The sequence below is a fragment of the Bubalus bubalis genome, chromosome 5 (genome assembly GCF_019923935.1).
Source record: "Bubalus bubalis isolate 160015118507 breed Murrah chromosome 5, NDDB_SH_1, whole genome shotgun sequence".
NCBI classification, from domain to species: domain Eukaryota; kingdom Metazoa; phylum Chordata; class Mammalia; order Artiodactyla; family Bovidae; genus Bubalus; species Bubalus bubalis.
The window spans coordinates 121245670-121265525 of NC_059161.1; the positions used below are offsets into that span (position 1 = coordinate 121245670).

Below are 19856 nucleotides of genomic sequence, written 5' to 3' on the forward strand. Positions count from 1 at the left end.
CTCATAGGCACATGTGCTGAGTTGCTTCGCGTTCAACCTCTTGCAATCCCAGACTCCTCTGTCCATGGGATTTTCCAGGCAACAGTACTGGAGTGGGTTGCCGTGCTGTCCTCCATGAGTTATCTCCCCAACCCAGGGATCGAACCTGCATCTCCTGAACTGCAGGCGGATTCTTTCCGCTCAACCACCAGGAAGTCCCATAGGCACACAAAGGATTCAAAGGAACCAGTGAAGATAAAGGGCCGGAGACCATCCAGATGCTCTCTCACTGGGGGTTGCTGACATCACATGTCTGCATCCAGCTCCTTCCAAGTCCTCTGCTCCACCACCAGGTGGTCTCAGCTCATCACACTGCTGCTGCTAAGTCACTTCAGTCGTGTCCAACTCTGTGCGACCCCATAGACAGCAGCCCACCAGGCTCCCCCGTCCCTGGGATTCTCTAGGCAAGAACACTGGAGTCACACTGGGACCACTTATTTTGCCCAAACTTGATTGCAGGCTTCCTCAACACCTTGGCTTCCCCTGCTCTGCCCAGGGCCCCCCACCCATCAGACACACCACGGGTCGCCAATCATAGTCACAGTTATTGGTGGACACAGGTACACACACCCAGCAGCTGGGAAGGAAACTCTAACCTCAGACACCTGGCCTGTGGATCCCAACTCTGCCACTGCCTGGCTGGGTGACCTCAGGCAAATCACTTAAGCCTTTTTGAGTCTTGTGTTCCAGAAAATGAAAGAGGAAACAGCTCCTTCCTGGTAAGATAACCAAATCCTCAAAGGCCATTTACTTTTAAGGACAAGTTCAGGAACCAAGAGTCACATGCAATTGCAGGAAAAGAGTCATGTGGGCCTTTGGGTTTGTCCCTCCCCAAGTCTGAGGGTCAGAACTAGCCCATGGCTTCTGCAAATGGCCCAAGATCACGTCACAGTGTCATTTCAGCACAGAAAGCTTTGATTCTTAAAAACACATTTAATGAAAATCAAGCCTCATAAGTCAAACGCCTACCCAGGTGGAGAAAAGGGAGAGCTGGTCTTGTGACCAGAGTGCCTGGCAGTCATCCCAGTGCCTTTGGAGGGTCTCAGCCGCTTGGGAGGTTCAGTCAAAGCCCTTGGGCCAGCATCTGGCCACGTGGGGTGGGGTGGACAGTCAGCTTTGTTGCCACCTGCCAGAAATCAGGACACCAGGTGTCCTGCTGCTTGTCACCTAGGCACAGCAGCATGGAGCCTGGGACCTGGCAGGGCCTGTGTGCAGAGGGCAGTGCCACCCCAGTCTCTCACTGGGAGAAAAGCAACACCTCACACTTGTGTCACACCAGAGACTTGTCTGCTAGGCAAGCAGCCATGGAGGGGTGGGAGGGGCAAGTGAGGCACTTGGATGCTCAGCAAGGGATGCCCCTGGGGGTGGCCATGGCTCCCAGGGCTCTGCTGGGTACAGTGCACCACAACGTTGGCACGTTTCATGGTGAGCAGCAGAGTGAAGATGGCTGGGCAAGGGCCCTGGTGACAGCGCAAGGTTGATCCCACCTGGGGACAGGCAGCCGAGCTTGGACCCAGTAAGGAAAAAGGAAGGAGGTCTGCTACTTCAAGGGACAGCTGGACAAGCTCTTCTCAGAAGAGCAGGTCATGTAGGGCTGTGCGGCAGTGACGGGCATGTCAGTCACAGGGATGAGCCAGGATCCAGGGCCCAGTTGCAGCAGCAGCTAGCAGGGCACGTAGAACACGTAGACACAGAAGGCAGCAACGGAAAATGAGTAGCAAGCAGCCAGCCCTCAGCTTCTCTTCTGCAGAAGCGGCTCTGCCAGTCCCCGCTGTCCTTCCAGCATCACCTCTGGCGTTCCCACCCAGCCTCGTGTCCTGGTGGGCTGGATGGGAGGTTACAAGAGCAGATGCAGCCTGGCCGGGGCAGCAGCCTCAACTTCGGGGGAAGGCCAACGGAAGCCCTGGCTCCCCCACTCTTCACAATGTGGATGGCACTCAATTCCCAGCTTATCTGAGTCCTCAGGATTCCCTACCACATCCTTAGGGGTATAAGGGGAAGCGAACTTGACTTCATACAAGCAGCAACAGCATGAGCAGCCAGGGCAAGGAGGCCAGGGGTAAACAGATGACCTGAGAAGTCAATGCCAAGAAGGGACAGAGAAGCCAAAGCCACCAAGGAAAGCACGTGGGCAGGCTATGGAAGAGCAGGCCCACCCAGAGGCAAGGGGAGACCGGGGCCCACAACCAGCGAGAGCAGAGCTTCGGGAAGGAGTTTAGACTGCACACAGACTGCTCCTGGGAGCCCCTTCCTGCTTCACTCCCCGCCACGCAACAGAGCCTGGAAAGACAAGCAGGTGTCAAAATGGCCTCCAACCTGCAGGAGTCCCGCCAAGCCTGAGCTGCTCAGACAGACCCCAACCTGCAGGGTGAGCCCCAGTCCACCCACCACACCTTTCAAGGAAGCCCCAGAGTCCCTCAACCGACACACCCCATCCCTCAGGTGCCTGCATGGCTGAGAACAGGCAAAATGCCCCAAGCCCTCAACCAGTCACCACACACCCACGAGGAAAGCTCCCATGCCACTAGATGAGCTCTGAAGCTGGAGAAGCAGAATCAGCACACCTCCTCCTCACACTACAGCCCTTCCTTGGGGAAGATAAGGCCACGCTTCCCCGTGAGACCACAGCCATCTGGGGAGGGGAGGAAGCCCCTGCTCCCCCAGCGGACAGGCCCCTAGGAGCAGCTGCACTGGCCACGACAGGAAGCGCTGGGTTCACTCTGGTGCACCCCATCAGCCAGCCGAACCCCACCTTCAAGCTACTTGTTTCCCACCACGTTACTGGGTTGGTCTTCCTGGCAAAGCCCAAGCCTCTACTGGCTGACCCCTCAGACCCGGCCCTACCCCAACCTGCAACAGGAGACCAAGACCCCATACCTCTCTCTCAGCCTGCATCCCTGGCTCTGGGCGTTTCCAAGATGAAGCCAGCAGGATATAGAGCACCAGCAGCCCGAAGACCACCACCAGCATCCCAGCGCAGTTTGCAAAGACAGCCTCACTGGGCAACTTGGAGTATGTCTTGGTGCCATTTTTCCTGAGGATGACAAAACAATGCGGGCCCTTGAGAATCTTTTCTACCTGTTTTTGCCCAATGCTGGACCCAATGCCACTAAGAGGATGAGAAAGACTTCACAGGGCCTGCTGCAACCTGGAATATTAACATACTTTCTAAGTCTCTGCCATGACTAGTGTCTGCAGAATGCTGTCTACCCTTGAGGAAGCTGAAGCTCCCAGACATGACATGAACTCGTCCTGAGGTACACAATTAGGAAACGGCACAGCCAAGATCTATACCCAGGTCTGACCTCAAATCTTGTCTGCTCTTCATTGCACCCCAACTCCCTCCCCAAATGGAGAACAGTAGTGGTTAGGTGTACGAGCTCTAGTCTCCTAACTCAAAGCTCTGCCACTTACTGGCACATTGCTAAACCTCTCTGTGCCTCCGTTCCCTAATTCATACGTGGCAATGACAACATTACCAACGCTGTAGGGCACTTGGAGGATTAAATTTGAGACGTTTAGAATAGTTTCTGCCAGAGTAGGTTCTAAATCACTTTGATGCTGGGTAAGTATTTGGTGACCAGTTTACCAATCTCAGCCTAAAGAAAGATGAGTCCATTACCTTCCAGATCAGGAACGAGCTCAACCCCAAAGGCTTCTCTCCCTCAGACAGGTCCTATGACCCATCTTTTGAAGACCCTGTTCCTGCCCCCCACCTTACAGTTGGGGGTCCCACGCACCCCCCACACTCACAAACTGAAGAAAAGCTTCTCGTTAATGCCAGAAACAACAGACGCAATGGCCAGAGAGAGAATGGAGGCTCCAAAGAAGACGTGGATGGGTTTCAGGAGGCTGCGCAGCCACATGGATGCCCAGGGCAGCAGGAAGACCGAGAAGCCCAGGAACCACTGTGGACACAGGAAATACCTGACTGTACTGCATGTGACCAAAGGCACGCCGGGTCACACCGCCCATCAGCACCCCCTGCTCACCAATGAACCCTGGCCCCTCTCTCACAGCTCAACCCTCCCGCCAGGCACTGCAGCCTCCTCCCTGTGGTCTGACACAAACAGGAATGTCACCTACATGAAAAGCCTGGCTACACCCCCACCCTCCCGCAAACCCAGCCCTCCTCGTTTGTCTCTGCTTCCTTCCTATCCTGGCTCACAAAACTCCCAATTCGTACATGGCTACAATCAGGATGTGGATACTACTGCTCAAATTGCTTCTGGTTCACAGAAAAGGGGAGTGGAAAAGGTGACTTAGAGTCAGCCTGGTACGTACTGTGATTGAGTTAGCTCAGAGCGCTCCAGGACCACAGTGGGTGGTGTGAGGGATGAGAATGGAACAGGGTGAATGGGAGAACCACCAGCCTCCCAGAGCCCCTCCAACTGCCAATCCTACAGCATGCGCCCTGCCACACCGTCTCCAGGCACTGAGCAGAAGGAAGATTTGGTGCTGATGCGAGGGAAGCCCCAGCCAGAGTGGGCAGCCAACAGGAACCCAAGGAGGACAGAGAGTACCCACCTGGCAAGCGAAGAGGAAGACGGTGGTGATGCCCAGCCAGCTGTGCAGGGAGTAGAGATGGGGGATCTTTGCGTGGTTGTGAAATTCAAAGACCGCGTGCAGCCCCAGCACAGTCAGGAGGAAGGCCAGCAGGTGCATGGCTGCGTGGCCGGATTTCCAGGGCAGCCTGGGCCCTACCCATGACTGGGGCAGGCGGTAGACCAGCGATGCTGTCGGAGAGAGCAGTCCCAGGGCTTGGCCTCTTCCCCTCTTGCTCATCCAAGCATCAGGGGAGTCACCCTGCCATGATCCCAAACAGCTTCCCAACAGGGAGGAGGAAGTGCTAGGACACCAGTATCAACTCTCCAGCATCTTCCATCCTGGCATCACTTCTAGTGCAGCCATCAGCCATGAAGGGAGAGAAGGGACCATGATAAAGGGGAGGGGCGGGGGGAGGGAGAAACTAGGAGTTTGGGATTAGCAGACACAGACTACTACATACAAAATAGATAAACAGTAAGATCCTCCTGAGTAACACAGGGAACTATATTCACTATCCTGTAATAAACTATAATGGAAAAGAATATATGTGTGTGTGGGTATATATATACACACACTGTATATAAAACTGAATCAGTGTATACTGGAAACTAACATAATTTATTTAAGGCTTCTTTAATTTCTCTCAATACAGTTTTATATCTTTCTCTGTAGAAGTCTTATGTGGCTTTTGTTAATTTATCCTAGTAAATCAACTATACTTCAATTTTTTGGACTTCCCAGGTGGCTCAGTGGTAAAGAATCCTCCCACCAATGCAGGAGATGTGGGTTTGATCCCTGGGTTAGGATGATCCCCTGGAGAAGGAAATGGAAACCCGCTCTACTATTCCTGCCTGGGAAATCTCATGGACAGAAGAGAATGGCAGGCTACAGTCCATAAGTTAGTGACTAACAACAGTACTTCAATTTAGGAAATTCCCTGGTGGTCTGGACAGGGAAGCCTGGCATGCTGCAGTCCACGGGGTCACAAAGAGTTGGACACGACTGAGCGACAGTCTGGACAGGGAAGCCTGGCATGCTGCAGTCCATGGGGTCACAAAGAGTTGGACACAACTGAGCGACTGAACTGAACTGGTGGTATAATATATGCCAGGTGTATGCATTTTTATATACAGGTTGAAAAGCAGTATCACATTCATTATTTCATCTAACTGGAAGAACTCTCACAACTGAAGTGAGCTGTCAAGGACACAAGTTTTAAGGTTAGATAACCGAGGTCCAAATCCCGGCTCTACCTCTCAGCTATCTGGCATCTTCTTTCTAAATTTCAGTTTCATCTGTAAAATGGAGACAACAATAGAGCCCACCTCATAAGCTGTCATGTATGGATATGAGAGTTGACTGTGAAGAAAAATTGATGCTTTTGAACTGTGGTGTTGGAGAAGACTCTTGAGAGTCCCTTGGACTGCAAGGAGATACAACCAGTCCATTCTGAAGATCAGTCCTGGGTGTTCATTGGAAGGACTTATGCTAAAGCTGAAACTCCAATACTTTAGCCACCTCATGCGAAGAGTTGACTCATTGGAAAAAACTCTGATGCTGGGACGGATTGGGGGCAGGAGGAGAAGGGGACGACAGAGGATGAGATGGCTGGATGGCATCACCAACTCGAAGGATGTGAGTTTGGGTGAATTCCGGGAGTTGGTGATGGACGGGGGGCCTGGCGTGCTGCAATTCATGGGGTCGCAAAGAGTCAGACACGACTAAGCAACTGGACTGAAGAACAAAACAGGATGATATCATCAAGTACACAGGGCAAGCTGCTATTTATCAATGTCACTGTAATTCCCATTTTAGAAGTGGAGAGAGTAAGACTGACCTGGGCCCCAAGCCCAGCTGTGAACACACGGGACAAGCAAGGCTGGTCCGGCAGGAGTGAGCAGATCCCTCATGTCGGGACTTGACTGTGCCATGAGGGGCTTCACCTTCCCACTTCCTAGAGCACGCTTGGCAGGCTACCACTCACAGGACAGATCCAGGCCGCTGCCTGTTTTTGTGAATAAAGGGGTTTTTCTCCTTATGACTGACTGAACATCATTTATTGAAAAGAACATCTTATCCCACAGCTCTACAGGGCCACCTTTCCTCACCTGTCTATTCACTTATCATGACCACACTGTTATTAATATTACTCAAGTATAGTTGATTTACAGTTGTGTTAGTTCCAGTGTGCAGCAAAGTGAATCAGTTATACATATATATATATATATCCACTCCTTTTTAGATCCTTTTCCCTTACAGGCCATTAGAGAGTATTGAGAAGAGTGCCCTGTGTTATACAGTAGGCCCCTCACTATCTTGATCACAGCAGCTTTATAATAACCCTGACTAGATGGGCAAGTAAGCTCTCCAACTGTGCTCTTTTTCAAAACCTTCTTGATCAATCTTGGCCCTTTGCATTTCAAGATAATTGAATTGTCAGTTTTCACAAAAATAAGCACTGAGGCTATGGAATTGAAATTAACCTATGAAATAATTTCAGGGGAACTTAAATCTTTTCAATGTTTAGTCTTCCAGACTACTTACACAGTAGTATATCCCTCCATTTATTTAAGGCTTCTTTAATTTCTCTCAATACAGTTTTATATTTTTCTCTGTAGAAGTCTTATGTGGCTTTTGTTAATTTATCCTAGGTAATTAATGCTTATGGAGACTATTATCAATTAAATCATATAATATTTTAAATGACACTAATTTTTAAAATTTTACTGATATTTTCCAGTTTTATTGAAATATAACTGAAATACAGCACTGCATAAGCTTACAGCGTAGACCATCATGGTTTGCCTCACACACATCATGAAATGATGACCACAGTAAGTTTAGTGAACCTCCATCTTCTCACACAGATTCAGAATTAAATAGAAAAAAATTTTTTCTTGTGATGACAACTCTGTGGATTTACTATCTGAACAACTTTCATATTTAACACACAGCAGTGTTAAAAACTATATTGATCATGTTGTACATTATATCCCTAATACTTATTTATCTTAAAACTGAAGTTTGTGCCTTTTGACGACCTTCATTCAATTCCCCCTCCCCTCCACCCCTCACCTCTGCTGCTGCTAAGTCGCTTCAGTCGTGTCTGACTCTGTGCAACCCCATAGATGGCAGCCCACCAGGCTCCCCCGTCCCTGGGATTCTCCAGGCAAGAACACTGGAGTGGGTTGCCATTTCCTTTTCCAATGCATGAAAGTGAAAAGTGAAAGGGAAGTCGCTCAGTCGTGTCCGACTCTTTGCGGCCCCATGGACTGCAGCCTACCAGGCTCCTCCGTCCATGGGATTTTCCAGGCAAGAGTACTGAAGTGGGTGCCATCGCCTTCTCCGGACCCCTGACTCCACAAATCTGATCTCTTTTACTCTTACTATGAGTTTGTTTGTTTTTGAAATATAATTGGCCTACACAGCACTATGTTACTTCCTGTTACATAACACAGTGATTCAATATTTCTGTACATTTCAAAATGATCACTGTGACAGTTCTAGTTATGATCTGTCACCAAGCAAAGATATTATATAATAATTAACTCTCATGTCCACACTGTACCTATGACTCATTTATTCTGCAACTGGAACTCTGTACCTCTTCCTCTCCCTCACCTATTTCTCTCCTCCTCCCACCACTATAAATAGTTTTATTGGAACATGGCCACACACGTTTCTGTGATGTCTCTGGTCACTCACAATACAATAGCAGAGCTGAGTAGTTGCAATACAGATCACAGAGCTTGCAAAGTCTAAAATATTTCCTATCTGGCCTTTAACAGGAAATGTGCAAACCCCTGCCTAAGAACATCCATGGGGCTGCCCTTCTCAGATGTCTCAGTTCTCAAGACTTCTTCCTCCAAATGTCAGCTGGGCCCAGAGACAACCCACCGCATCCCATCCCTCCCTCACAGCCCTGAACCTGACAGTAACAAAGGCCAGGATGGACAGGGAGAGCGCTGCCCCGCACAGGCCTGGGCCCCACCACGTGTCCGCTGCCGACCCGTACTCACCAGCACTGTAGAGCACCACCATGCCTGTAACCATGAGCACCGGGTGCCAGTTGAACATGAGCATGCTGCCATCCCAGGCGAAGCCACCGTGCCAGTACCGCATCCAGTAGATGGTGAAGAGGATGCACATCGAGCCCAGGGAGCACAGTGCCAGGACAGACAGGTAAAACCATCCCACAGCCATTCTGACCAGGCAGCCCTAGAGGAAGGGGAAATCACACACCCCTGCTGGCTCGGGTGCGCCCCACACCCCAGCTAGAGGAGGTAACATTGACCTTGTTCTTGGCCGGAAGGGTGGTTCCCCTGCCATCAGCCTGGGCACTGTCCCATGCAGCCTTGATGGCATGCTGGACCCCATCTCTGGTTGTGAACAATGAGTGAGAGTGAGGCGCCGCCCCAGCACCTGGCGGTGTGCAGTGCAGCCAGCTCAGCCCCAGGGCTGGCCCTGGAGAGGCCTCCTCTGCGGTGGCCGGATGCTGAGTCCAGAGCCCTAGGATGGGTCTCCCCTCACAGGACCAGAGGTAAAGAATTATACTTCCACTCCTCACAAAAAGAAAGGGCAGAAGTCAAAATCCAGGCTAGATAATACAAATGCCCAAGCCTTCCGTTCTAACATAAGGAGGCAAAATTCACAGTCTCCACACTATTATCAGGCCACCTGGGAGAAAAGTGTTATAGGATCCCACTTCCACAGCAGAGTTCTTCCCTAGACAGTGACCTCTACCCATGGGAAGGTGAGATGGGGTCTTCGCTCCAGTCCCCATACTCCACATCTTGAATTGGGCAAAAGCCTGCAGCTGGTCCCTAGACCTACAACTTCTGCTTTCTCTTCTCTAGGGAAAGTCCAGAGGAGAAAAGAGGAAGCAAGAACTCATAATCTAGAAAGCAAAGAATTTATTTTGAGGTTTCCACATATACCTGATAACTCAGAAACCAACTCTGGTTTCAGGCATGGTGAATGCCTAGCCCCCTAAGCAGCTGCTCTTAAAAGCCAGGCAAGTGGGCATGAGGGTTGGCAGGCAGTCTGCAAAGCCACAGGATGCCCCTGCTTTCAGCATGAAAACAGCTCTCAAGGCAGGCACACTGTCCCCAGGGAGTCAGGCCAAGGTGACACATGGCTTCCAGAACTTGAGGTTCCTCAACTGGAACCAGCTAACACAAGAAGAAGCCCCTAAAATTGCCAAGAACTCCCAAAGAGATAAAACATTTGACCCTCACCTTTATACCTAGTGACAAGCTGACAGAGTAGTGGCCTGGACTCCAATTCTTAGGCTCTGAGGCTCCTTGACCAAATCACTTAACATCTGAAGGACTGTCTTCTTATCTGAAAGAAAACCATGGCAACAGGATGTAACTTACTGAAAGGCAGCTATGAACAGACATCACACCACAACCTTAAAACACATGATTGATCCCACGTTTTCCTCTTGACAATCCTGTGAGGGGTTATTTCCATTTCAAGCCCCATGTTTTTAATTTGATCACAAGTTGCCAGAGGATCAAGTGAGAAAATACATTAAGGACATTGTAAATTATTAAAATTTTCTTAGTAGTATTACAGCATTTCACCCTAACTACTAACGAAACCCTGAAGCCCATGGCCCCTATGGCTGCCCAAGCCTCTCAGTGGTCCCGATTCCATGTCGTGCCAGCTGTCTCGATGCCAGGTGTCCACCTAACCAGAAACAGGTGTGGAGCTCTCACAAAGGGATCCAGGGTGCCAGAAGTCTCTGAGAAAGCAAGATTTGAGTACTGGGGGGAAATAAATATAAGCTTCCAGGAGGTTAGAGGGAGAAAATCATCCCACTTGCTTCCTGGAACCTTTTGGACTTAGCTGCTGAACTCAGCAATTTGCTACCCAGCCTCAGAGGTGTCCCCTTCATTCCTGTAAGAGCAGTGGAAGTTTCAGGTCACCAGATGTTCAATCACCCCCCGCGCCAGGGAAGTGTCAGCACAAACGGGCTCCGCATCAGCAGGCTCTGTCCATTGGCTAGTATCTACTTTTAAATTTGTTTCCCTTTGTAAGAGGAAAAAAGAAAATATCCAAAAGGGACCATACCCACCCCCCTAGAAGAGATCCTGGATTACTGCTCTGGGACAGACTTGGAACAGACAATGGGGACACTTTCCTGACAGACTGGCTGGAATGTTTTACTGCTCAGAGTACACAGATGAGCCCTCCCTCTGCTTGAAATGGAGAGCAAAAGGAGAGAAAAAGAACACAGTGAAAATTGCCATCCAAATGCTAAGACTATCTTCTCATTTATTCCAAGAGAGTAGTATGTGCTAAGATTTCAGGATGTGGGCAGGCTCCTAGTCTGCCCACATTTGTAGAGCCACATCGGAGACAAAAGTCCGCAAAGTCCTGTAAAGAATGAGAATAGTAAATATCTTAGAATTTGCAGGCCATATGGTTTGTCATAACTGTGCTATCAACTCTTGATATACTGCAAAAGTAGTCATAAACAATACTTTCACAAATGTACAGGCTGTGTTCAAAAAACTATGGACACTGAAATTTCAGTTTTTATATCATTTCCACATCACAAAATATCCTTTTCTTTTCAATCACTGAAAAATGTAAAACCCATTCAGGCCAGCCAGATTTGGCCTGTGGGTCATGTTTGTTGACCCTGATCTAAGGAGTTGTATTCTCCAACCTAATACACTCTCAATCCCTAAGCAAAAAAGATTCTCCCAGGCTGCACTAAAACAGATCAAGCCCTGGGGCAGAAAATGGGTATATCCTACTCAGCCCTCGTCTTAGGGAAACCCACGATTCCAAACTTTCTCACAAGCACTTAGAAGTGCAAATAGATCAAGGCATAGGAAGGCTGTTGGCTGCTCCCACTTTTCAGATGAATGGTGGGGGGCTTTAGGAATCTTGAGACCCAGCGTTAGAGCTCAAATCCTTAATTTTTATCTTACAGATTAAAAATACTGGGGCCCAAACTATGAAAGTGACTCGGCCAAGGTGAGTGACAGAGCTGGTAAAAGACTCCAGGTTGACTCCCACCTCGGCTCCAAGGACGCCTCACTTCCCAAACGGAGCTTCCTTAAAGTCAGGGACTCAGGAGTGAGAGGCCTTAAATACCAGGCAGGAGATAGATAAGCAAGGTCCTCCTGAGCGCCAGAGTGATTACAGGGACGCCCTTCGCACGGTGCTCTGGTCTGACCCAAGTGTCCAGAGAAGGGTTCTAGGAACCCAGGGGCTGATCCTTGACTCGCCCGCCGCCGGGACCACCTTGGTCCCAGCTAACCTTGGCATCACCGACTCAATGGAGGTTGAGTAAACTCCGGGAGCTGGTAATGGACAGGGAGGCCTGGCGTGCTGCGGTTCATGGGGTCGCAGAGTCGGACACGACTGAGCGACTGAACTCAACTGAACCTTGGGTGAAAAGGTAGGCTCCGCCTGCTGACTGCGACTTCCTTAAAGTTTTCGTGCTTTACAACCACCACCTGTGGAAGGAAGGGCATGGAGAATGGTGTCCATTTCCTAGGAGAGAAAACTTAGAGGGGTCGTGACAGCGCAAACGAGATAGTAGCAGAGCTAGCACTCGAACCCAGGTCCCTGAACTCCCAGCCCGGGTTGTTTCTCACCCCTGAACCACAGTGGGACGCAAGGGGACTGGGGTCTCCGAGACCCGTCTCTTGCCAACCCGCGCCGGAGCCGCTGCTCCCGAGGCTCCTGAAAGATGCAGTGACAGACTCTCGGCAACACTCTCGACCACCAGGCACCGCTGCGTTAGCGCCGAAAAGCTAGGGGCGCATTGTCCTCTTATAGGCGCGTATACTTCCGGTCGCGCGCGTGGCCACCTGGGAAATGAAGTCCCGGATCTCGGGGTCTCCAGCTCTCGGGCGCCAAGGCGCTGACCCCCAACTCCAGTTGTTCGGCGGGCGTTTCTTCCCTAACCCCGAGGTACCGGGGGCCAGGAACGCCGTCACGGGTCGGCCCTGTCCTCACCCTCAGCCCCACGATTCCGTTGAAGCGGAAATGTTCGGGCCAAGGCGAAGCCTCTGGCCAGGGGCTGGCCCTCCGCAAGGCGGCGCGCGGGGTGAACGGGAGGCCTTGGCCGGATCTAGGAGCCCTGGAACAGGCCGCGGCGACGCTGGGAAGGCCTGGAGAGAGGCGATCCCAGGAGAGCGGGGGCCCAAACATGGCGGCCGAGTCGGCCATAGAGCGGGAGAGAAAGCCGAGGACAAGCGTGTAGCACGGCGCAGGCTGAGCCCGCGTCCGCCATCTACTTCCGGAGTTTAAAGCCGGTTTCCGGAATCCAGGGTGGTATCCCCATGACAACCGACGTTGGGCCTCTGAGGTGAGTCCTTGTTGAGGAGTGTGTAAAGAGGCCAGAAGTCGGAATTTCGTTGTTAATTGCTTTGGTTTTGGTTTTTCGCTAAGGCAGTCCCATTTAAAAGTGGGTTGGGACGGGTGGGGAAAATTGCTCTGCTCTACCGAGGGAACGCGGCAAATAGCGGTGAGAAGACCGAACTGCTTCATTACCTTGCGAAATCACCGCTACGCTAGCCCGAGATGATGGTCATCCTTCCCTAGTGATGGCGGTGAACGGTTCTTTTTAACGGAGCTTCACAATAGCCTTCTGTGGCGGCCTGTGAAGTAGCGGTTAAGAGCAAGGGCTTTCGTATCACACTTAGTTGTGAATCCTGGAGGAACGGCTTGAACTCTGACACTGTCCTTGCTTGTAGAATGCGGATAATTCTTTCCCATCTTGCAGAGTACTTTCGAGGACTAAAGGAATTTTTCTTGGTTGACAAGTTTATCATGGTGCGGGTACATAGGTGATACTATCAGTGTTATTTGATGAATAAGGAAACTCGGCTCAGAGAAAACCACATTGTACATCCTCAGTGGCACTTCATTAGGTGAGGTGGACGAGGTTCTGCAACTTCTCAGAGCCTCTGTGTAAAGTGGGGCTATAAGCATAAAAACAGCTAGTTCTTAAAATGGATATAGGATTAAATAAGGAAGTAAATATGCAGAGTTTGTAAAGTAACATTTTACAGATGTTGATTTAATCATTCTGTAACACTTCAAAACATTTTGAAATTTGCTTATGGATTTGATCCAGCTGGAGAGGGTCATAGGACAACCCCAGAGCAGCTTCTTTGTCTTGGAATAAATGAAAATAAAGGCCCAGCCTCCCTTACCTGGTGCCATTGTGTCACTACCATAATCTTTAACGTTAGAAGAGCACTATTTCCTCTCAGCTTTTTCTGCCTAAACCACTAACCACTTCTCTGCCCATGTTTTTCCTGCCTGTGTGCATGCTCAGTTGTGTCTGACACTTTGTGACCCCATGGACTGTAGCCACGAGGCTTTTCTGTCCATTGAATTTTCCAGGCAAGAATACTGGAGCGGGTTGCCATTTCCTCTTTCAGGGGATCTTCCCAACCCAGGGATCAAACCTACGTCTCCTGCATTGGCAGGTGGATTCTTTACCACTGAACCACCTGGGAAGCCCTTTCCTGCCTAGTTACATGTAAACCTGTCAGTTTTGTAAGAGGCAGCTTTGTGCAGTAGTTAAGCCCTCAGACTCCAGACCCAGACTGCCTCGATCTGAATGCTAGCCCTGCCAATTACTAGCAACATGACGTTGGACAAATTGTTTTACCTACCTGGGCTTCAATTGTCCCCTCTATAAAATGGAGAGAGTAATAGTGTGTCTTCCACCTCAAGGGTAATGGAGAGATTTAAATAATGTTCTGCTTAGAATTATAAGTGAAATACAAAGATTTGCTTCTGCAATTAGAATTATTATTGCTGTATGACCAGACAGTCACTTTGTGTATTTTCCCTAGATTCCTTTGGACTCAAAACTGGTTAGAAAGAGCTCTACATTTAGAGGGTTCCAGGCACGGAGACAGGTTTGAGGGTGAGGGTCCCTGGAAGGAATGACTAGTTGGCATTTTTTGTTGTTGGTTTTGTCATCGATGTATCACAAGCACCTAGAATGGTGCCTGGCATATAGTAGGTCCTAAGTAAATATTTATTGTACTGTTGAGTTTCTAACCTCTCTCTCTCCTTTTTTTTTTTGGTTTTAACAGACCCTTGTCTTAGAGCAAGGGAAGCAGCTGCCTTTCTGAAGAACTCAGTGCCTGGGGGAGGACCAGTAGTTGTTTTCTGAGGAACTGTGGAATGTGCCCTTGGAGGCACAAGAGAGCAGAAGGAAGATGCTCCAGACCAGTAACTACAGCCTGGTGCTCTCCCTGCAGTTCCTGCTGCTGTCCTATGACCTCTTTGTCAATTCCTTCTCTGAGCTACTCCGAATGGCTCCAGTCATTCAGCTGGTGCTCTTCATGTGAGTGGGACTGCGCAGCTCAACCCAATCATTTCAGAAGCCCCAAAAAGCATGATTTAGCGTTTTAAAGTTATTAATAGAGAAATATCAGGGAAAATAAAATTGCAGTTTGTCTTGGGTACTTCATGGTCCATAGACATGTCACAGGATACACTGCTTTGATACTTCTGCTTTGATATACTTCTAACAAGGGTTTGGGACACAGGAAGCAGTGCACATAGAAAAAGAGGGTCAGATTGTTGACACTGTCATTATCTCCATCTGTGAGTAGAAAGTGTCTTACAGTGCCATGAAACAGGGTTGCAAAATGTCAGATAAAGGGGTTATCAGGGACTTTCTGGCGGTCCAGGGGTTAGGACTTGGCACTTTCGCTGCCCTGGCCCTGAGTAAAAATAATGTGTTTTTTTTTTGGCTGTTCTGGGTTTTCATTGCAGCACGGGTTCTCTAGTTGCCCTGTGGCATGTGGGATCTTAGTTCCCTGACCAGGATTAAACCTGCATCCCCTGCACTGGAAGACATTCATAACCACTGAACCACCAGGAAATTTCCAGAATAACCATATTGATAACATATATGTATCCCAGAGGATGGAAGCTATTGTCATTTTTCGTCCACAGTGATTTTTAGTCTCCATGAGGCAAGTTCTAAACAGAAAACCACAATTTTAGACCCTGTCTTCACTCAGCAAATGTTCATCAACCTACCAGACAGTGCTATAGTTGCAGTGGTGGACCTGACGAGTTCTGTTTGATGGGATTTCCATTCTAGTGGAGAGAAACAACAAATATTTTAATAACTTCAAATAGTAATAAATGTTGTACAGTGGACATGAAGTATGTGGAATGGGGAGAAGAAGGTAGTGGGGTGAAAGAAAAGTTTCTGAAGAGGGGACATTTGAACCAACACTTGAATGGCACTAGGCACCAGGTTATTTGACAGGGCTGGCATTTTCTGGATACAAGGAGGAAACTAGCTGCTTCTCACAGGTGCCTCGGAGGCTTGTTGAGTTGGGAGTGTCAGCAGGAAAGCCTTGTCCATAGACTGCAACTCAACTGATGGGACCAACAGGTAGCGGGTAGTTTTAATTTCATGTCATTTGGGGTTCAAAACCCACACTACCTCTGGGGGTGTTTCAGAGGCAAGGACAGACCTCGTGGTGTCCCTTAGGATTCAGGGCCGACTCTTGGGTGCTCCCCAGACCTCCATTTGGCTGTCCTTTTGTTTTCCATGTTTGCAGCATCCAGGATATCGCAATCCTCTTCAACATCATCATCATTTTCCTCATGTTCTTCAACACCTTCGTCTTCCAGGCTGGCCTGGTCAACCTCCTCTTCCATAAGTTCAAAGGGACCATCATCCTGACAGCTGTGTACTTCGCCCTGAGCATCTCTCTTCATGTCTGGGTCATGGTAAGAGGGAGGCTCTGAGTCCTTAGAGGACGTGGAATGTTTTATCTGTGGGAACCTAGCATCTCTGGATGTTTATCTCACAGAATCCTTGATAAGAAACAGGTGAAATGAATGTAGTCCAACCTGGAGCTTGACACATGAGAATTTCATAAGGCACTTTTTCTCAACCTTATGTGTTGAAGAACAGCCTTATCCAGGAGTCGAGGGGCACTTGTGGAACGTTTGATTCATTTTGCCCCCAAAGACCTGCAGGTTAAAACAGGAAATTGAATCTGTTCCATCATTAGCTGTTTGGGCAGGTGTGTGTTGATACAGGGTATCCTTAGGCATCAGTGTCCCATGGGAAATAGCCAGGCAGGAGTGCCACGAGCCCTCTGCTGTGTCCCAATCACTTACGTTAGGAGAACGAGCCTCTGAGATGCCTCCCTCTGGTTCTAACATAGGCCTCGAAGCCTGTGTTTTTGTGGTTTCAGATTTCTTTTTTGTTTTTCATGGGTTGTTTTTTTTTTTTTTTTTTTTTTTTGCCGTACCTAGTGACTTATGGGCTCTTAGTTCCCCGACCTGGGATCAAACCCATTCTCCCTGCATTGGAAGTGCGGAGTCCTAACCACTGGGCCACCAGGGAATTCCTTCAGATTTCTTCTGCTCCACAAATTCTTCTCTGTGGGCATCTCATGTGTTTCTTTGCATTCATTTAATGGAACACATTAAAACCTCAGGGATCCCCAGGCATTTCTTTACTAAAGGCACCTTCTCAGACTAAACCTCCCATTAGGTTGCCCCTGTGATTCCCCAGAGAGAACAAGAACTCACAGGGGAGAAGCAGCGCAGTGCCAAAGTCTCAAGGTGCTTCCCAGAGAGGATTGTCTCTGCTTAGGTTCCTAGAGCCAAAATAGTCCTGGCTTTGTACTGTGAAGCTGCTAATCTGATTAAACCCTGAGGGCACCAAGCCTTTATCTGACAGGAACCAAGCCTCAGATTTCCAAGGCAAGACAGTGACCATGCTGAACTCCTGAGATAATGTGTATCATTTCTCATTGGCCAAGGCAATGGGATGAAAGGAAATAAATGGCTTAGTTCAGACTTACTCCCTCAGGGTTAAAAGAATTACTTCCTCTGCAGCAAAACACAAGGGGACTTGTTGAAGCTTGTTTGAGAAACACTCCTTTGGCTGTGGAAAGAAAGAAGGGGATGAGATCAGGCCGATACTAAATCAAGCAGCATCTCTGCAGCTCACCAGGCTGGAGATGTCAGGGCCTCATCTGGCCATTCACTTTTCTCTGTCTACTCTTGTCTCCTTCAGAACTTACGCTGGAAAAACTCCAACCGCTTTGTCTGGACAGATGGACTTCAAACATTGTTTGTATTCCAGAGGTTAGGTAAGAACCACAGCAACCTCAGGCCTCACTTTGGCCCCATTTGTGGCTCTGGCAGCGAGGGCCTTGATCCTGGCTTCCCAGCCCATCACAACCAGCGTGAGATGAGTGGAACAGCCATGCCAAGACCAGGAGAGACCACTGCCCTCTGCCCTTTCTGGGAGTCACTGGGAAATCATGGGACAGGGCCCCTCGGCCTCGTCTGGTCATGTTCTTCCCCTGAAACAAACACTCACTCGGGTGCATCCCTGACTCTTCTTTCCTGTTTATTCTCCACAGCGGCAGTGTTGTACTGTTACTTCTACAAACGGACAGCTGTGAGGCTGGGCGATCCTCGCTTCTACCAGGACTCTTTATGGCTGCGCATGGAGTTCATGCAAGTTCGAAGGTGACCGTTCTCTGTCACATCAATGAACGCCTTTCCTTCCTGACAGAAGTCACACTGGGGGCTCTGCAGAGGGGGCAGCCAGCCCTGCGTGCTAGGAAGTAGCTTGACATTCCGAGGACAGGCCCCAGCCGGCCAGTGTGCAGCAGGTGAAGAGGAGGCGCCGCCCTCCAGCACATTAACGCGTCCCCAGTGCAGACTCCTGAACGTCCCTTCCCAGCCTCCTGCCGCAGTCCCACCCCCGTTCCCTCCCGCCCTCTGCCTTCTTCCTCACCAAGGGCTCTGTGGCTTTTCCCAAGGGAACTTTCCACTGACCCTAGTACAGGAGCAGCTCCCAATCCCTCCTCTGCACTGCACACTAATGATTGAAGGATGCAAAGAGTGACTTTTCTGGGCTCCTGACTGAGCACACATCAGACATTTAGATTTTATACCCAAGGTACTTTTTTTTACATTGTATAAATAGGAAATAAATTCTTTTCCATAAATGATGGAGTCTCTGCCTTGCTCAGTCCCTCTGCAGTTAAGAGGGGTGCCAAGTCCTAGCCTAGCCTAACCTTAGTGTCTACTTGGTCCAGTGGGCAAATTGAGCCACAGAGCAGATATGGGTATTCCTTGAATCCCATTGTGAGTACAAGATATTTTTGCAGAAAAGATGTGATCTGATGCCCCACCCCCATCTCTGGAGTTTCAGACTTCCATGTTTAATTCAGTCTTCCCCCGTCAGAGCCCAGAACTGTCCTCGGGAGAGTGAAATGTTCCCTAGCCTGTTTTGGCAAAAGAAATTTTAAACATTGGTGTGCCCGTAGTATCAGTTTTCTGTTGCTTGGAATAGTTGGGTGTAACAGACCCACCACCACACTTCGGTGCATGGTTCTTGAGTGTTGGGGCTCAGCTCATCTGACTGGGTTTGGGTAGTTTCTGCTGGGCTTACACATGTGTCTGTGGTCAGCTGTGGGTCAGCCAAGCAGCTGTCATGATCTTGAGATCATTGACTTCTGGCTAACCTAGGCTGAACTCTGTTAGAATGACTCTGCTTCACATGACTTACTGTCCAGCAGGCTTGCCTGGGTTGGTTGACTAGACAGTGGCAGAGAAGCAGGAAATCAAGCTATAGGGAGCAGCCCCAGTTCAAGCCTCTACTGTGTCTCTTCAACTCCCATTGGTCAAAGCAAATCATGTGACTGAGCCCAGTGTCAGAATGGGAAAGCGCTAGGAGGTTTCATGGCAAAAGACAAGGGTGCGGTCATTCCGCCCCACCAGAAAGCTGCCCCATGAAACTCATTATTCGGAAGTACTTTGGCCCAGGAGTTGGCAAACTTTTCCTGTTAAAGGTCAGATAGTAAATATTTTAGATCTTGAGGGCCATGTGGCCTCTGTTGCAATTACTCAACTTTGACATCAAAGCACAAAAGCAGCCAGAGATGAAACTCAGATGAATGACCCATGACACAAATATTTTGATTTTGTTTCAACCACATAAAAATGTAAGTCTAATCTTAACTTGAGGGTCATACAAAACGGGCTAGATGTGCCCTCAAGCCATGGTATGCTGACCCCTAGTTTAGAAGCCTACAATGAAGTCCTAGGGAAAGAGAGGCTGTAGTTAATCAGCTGTGCTGTCAAGATTTATCAGATATTTTAAATATTTTACTTCTACAGAGTTCTAAGAAAATACCTAAGATCTCATCCCTATAATTGGGAGACATGATCTAAAAAGTCCTAACAAAACCACCATCTATGTGTACTGTATCTTCGTCTGT

General features: G+C 49.1%; 2 protein-coding genes across 4 annotated transcripts; one reads left to right on the forward strand and one right to left on the reverse strand.

Moving 5' to 3' along the window:
* Positions 1–952: 952 nt before the first annotated feature.
* On the reverse strand, positions 953–12448 carry LOC102412461 (lysosomal membrane ascorbate-dependent ferrireductase CYB561A3). Of its 2 annotated transcripts, none has more exons than XM_006076559.3 (7): positions 12207–12448; positions 9825–9930; positions 8607–8805; positions 4567–4775; positions 3793–3947; positions 2917–3073; positions 953–1864 (listed from the first exon to the last, which is right to left on the reverse strand). In XM_006076559.3, the coding sequence occupies exons 3-7, from the start codon at positions 8788–8790 to the stop codon at positions 1772–1774; spliced, it is 798 nt and encodes a 265-aa protein (XP_006076621.1). In that variant the 5' UTR covers positions 8791–8805; positions 9825–9930; positions 12207–12448; the 3' UTR covers positions 953–1771. The 2 variants fall into 2 exon arrangements, with proteins under 2 accessions (XP_006076621.1, XP_006076622.1); XM_006076560.3 differs by having other exon boundaries at positions 953–2319.
* Positions 12449–12783: 335 nt separating this feature from the next.
* On the forward strand, positions 12784–18584 carry TMEM138 (transmembrane protein 138). Of its 2 annotated transcripts, none has more exons than XM_006076564.3 (5): positions 12784–12922; positions 14670–14923; positions 16161–16332; positions 17636–17711; positions 17988–18584. In XM_006076564.3, the coding sequence occupies exons 2-5, from the start codon at positions 14796–14798 to the stop codon at positions 18098–18100; spliced, it is 489 nt and encodes a 162-aa protein (XP_006076626.3). In that variant the 5' UTR covers positions 12784–12922; positions 14670–14795; the 3' UTR covers positions 18101–18584. The 2 variants fall into 2 exon arrangements, with proteins under 2 accessions (XP_006076626.3, XP_044799526.1); XM_044943591.1 differs by lacking the exon at positions 12784–12922 and adding an exon at positions 13103–13487.
* Positions 18585–19856: the final 1272 nt, after the last annotated feature.

Excerpts from the sequence above, each read along its gene's own strand:
- TMEM138 (XM_006076564.3), top strand. The coding sequence starts at position 14,796 with ATGCTCCAGACCAGTAACTACAGCCTGGTGCTCTCCCTGCAGTTCCTG. Across the intron at positions 16,333-17,635 it reads CTCTTCATGTCTGGGTCATG|AACTTACGCTGGAAAAACTC; the intron begins GTAAGAGGGAGG and ends TGTCTCCTTCAG. Across the intron at positions 17,712-17,987 it reads GTTTGTATTCCAGAGGTTAG|CGGCAGTGTTGTACTGTTAC; the intron begins GTAAGAACCACA and ends TATTCTCCACAG.
- LOC102412461 (XM_006076559.3), bottom strand. The coding sequence starts at position 8,790 with ATGGCTGTGGGATGGTTTTACCTGTCTGTCCTGGCACTGTGCTCCCTG. Across the intron at positions 4,776-8,606 it reads GGTGGTGCTCTACAGTGCTG|CATCGCTGGTCTACCGCCTG; the intron begins GTGAGTACGGGT and ends TCTCTCCGACAG. Across the intron at positions 3,074-3,792 it reads GAGAAGCTTTTCTTCAGTTT|GAAAAATGGCACCAAGACAT; the intron begins GTGAGTGTGGGG and ends TGTCATCCTCAG.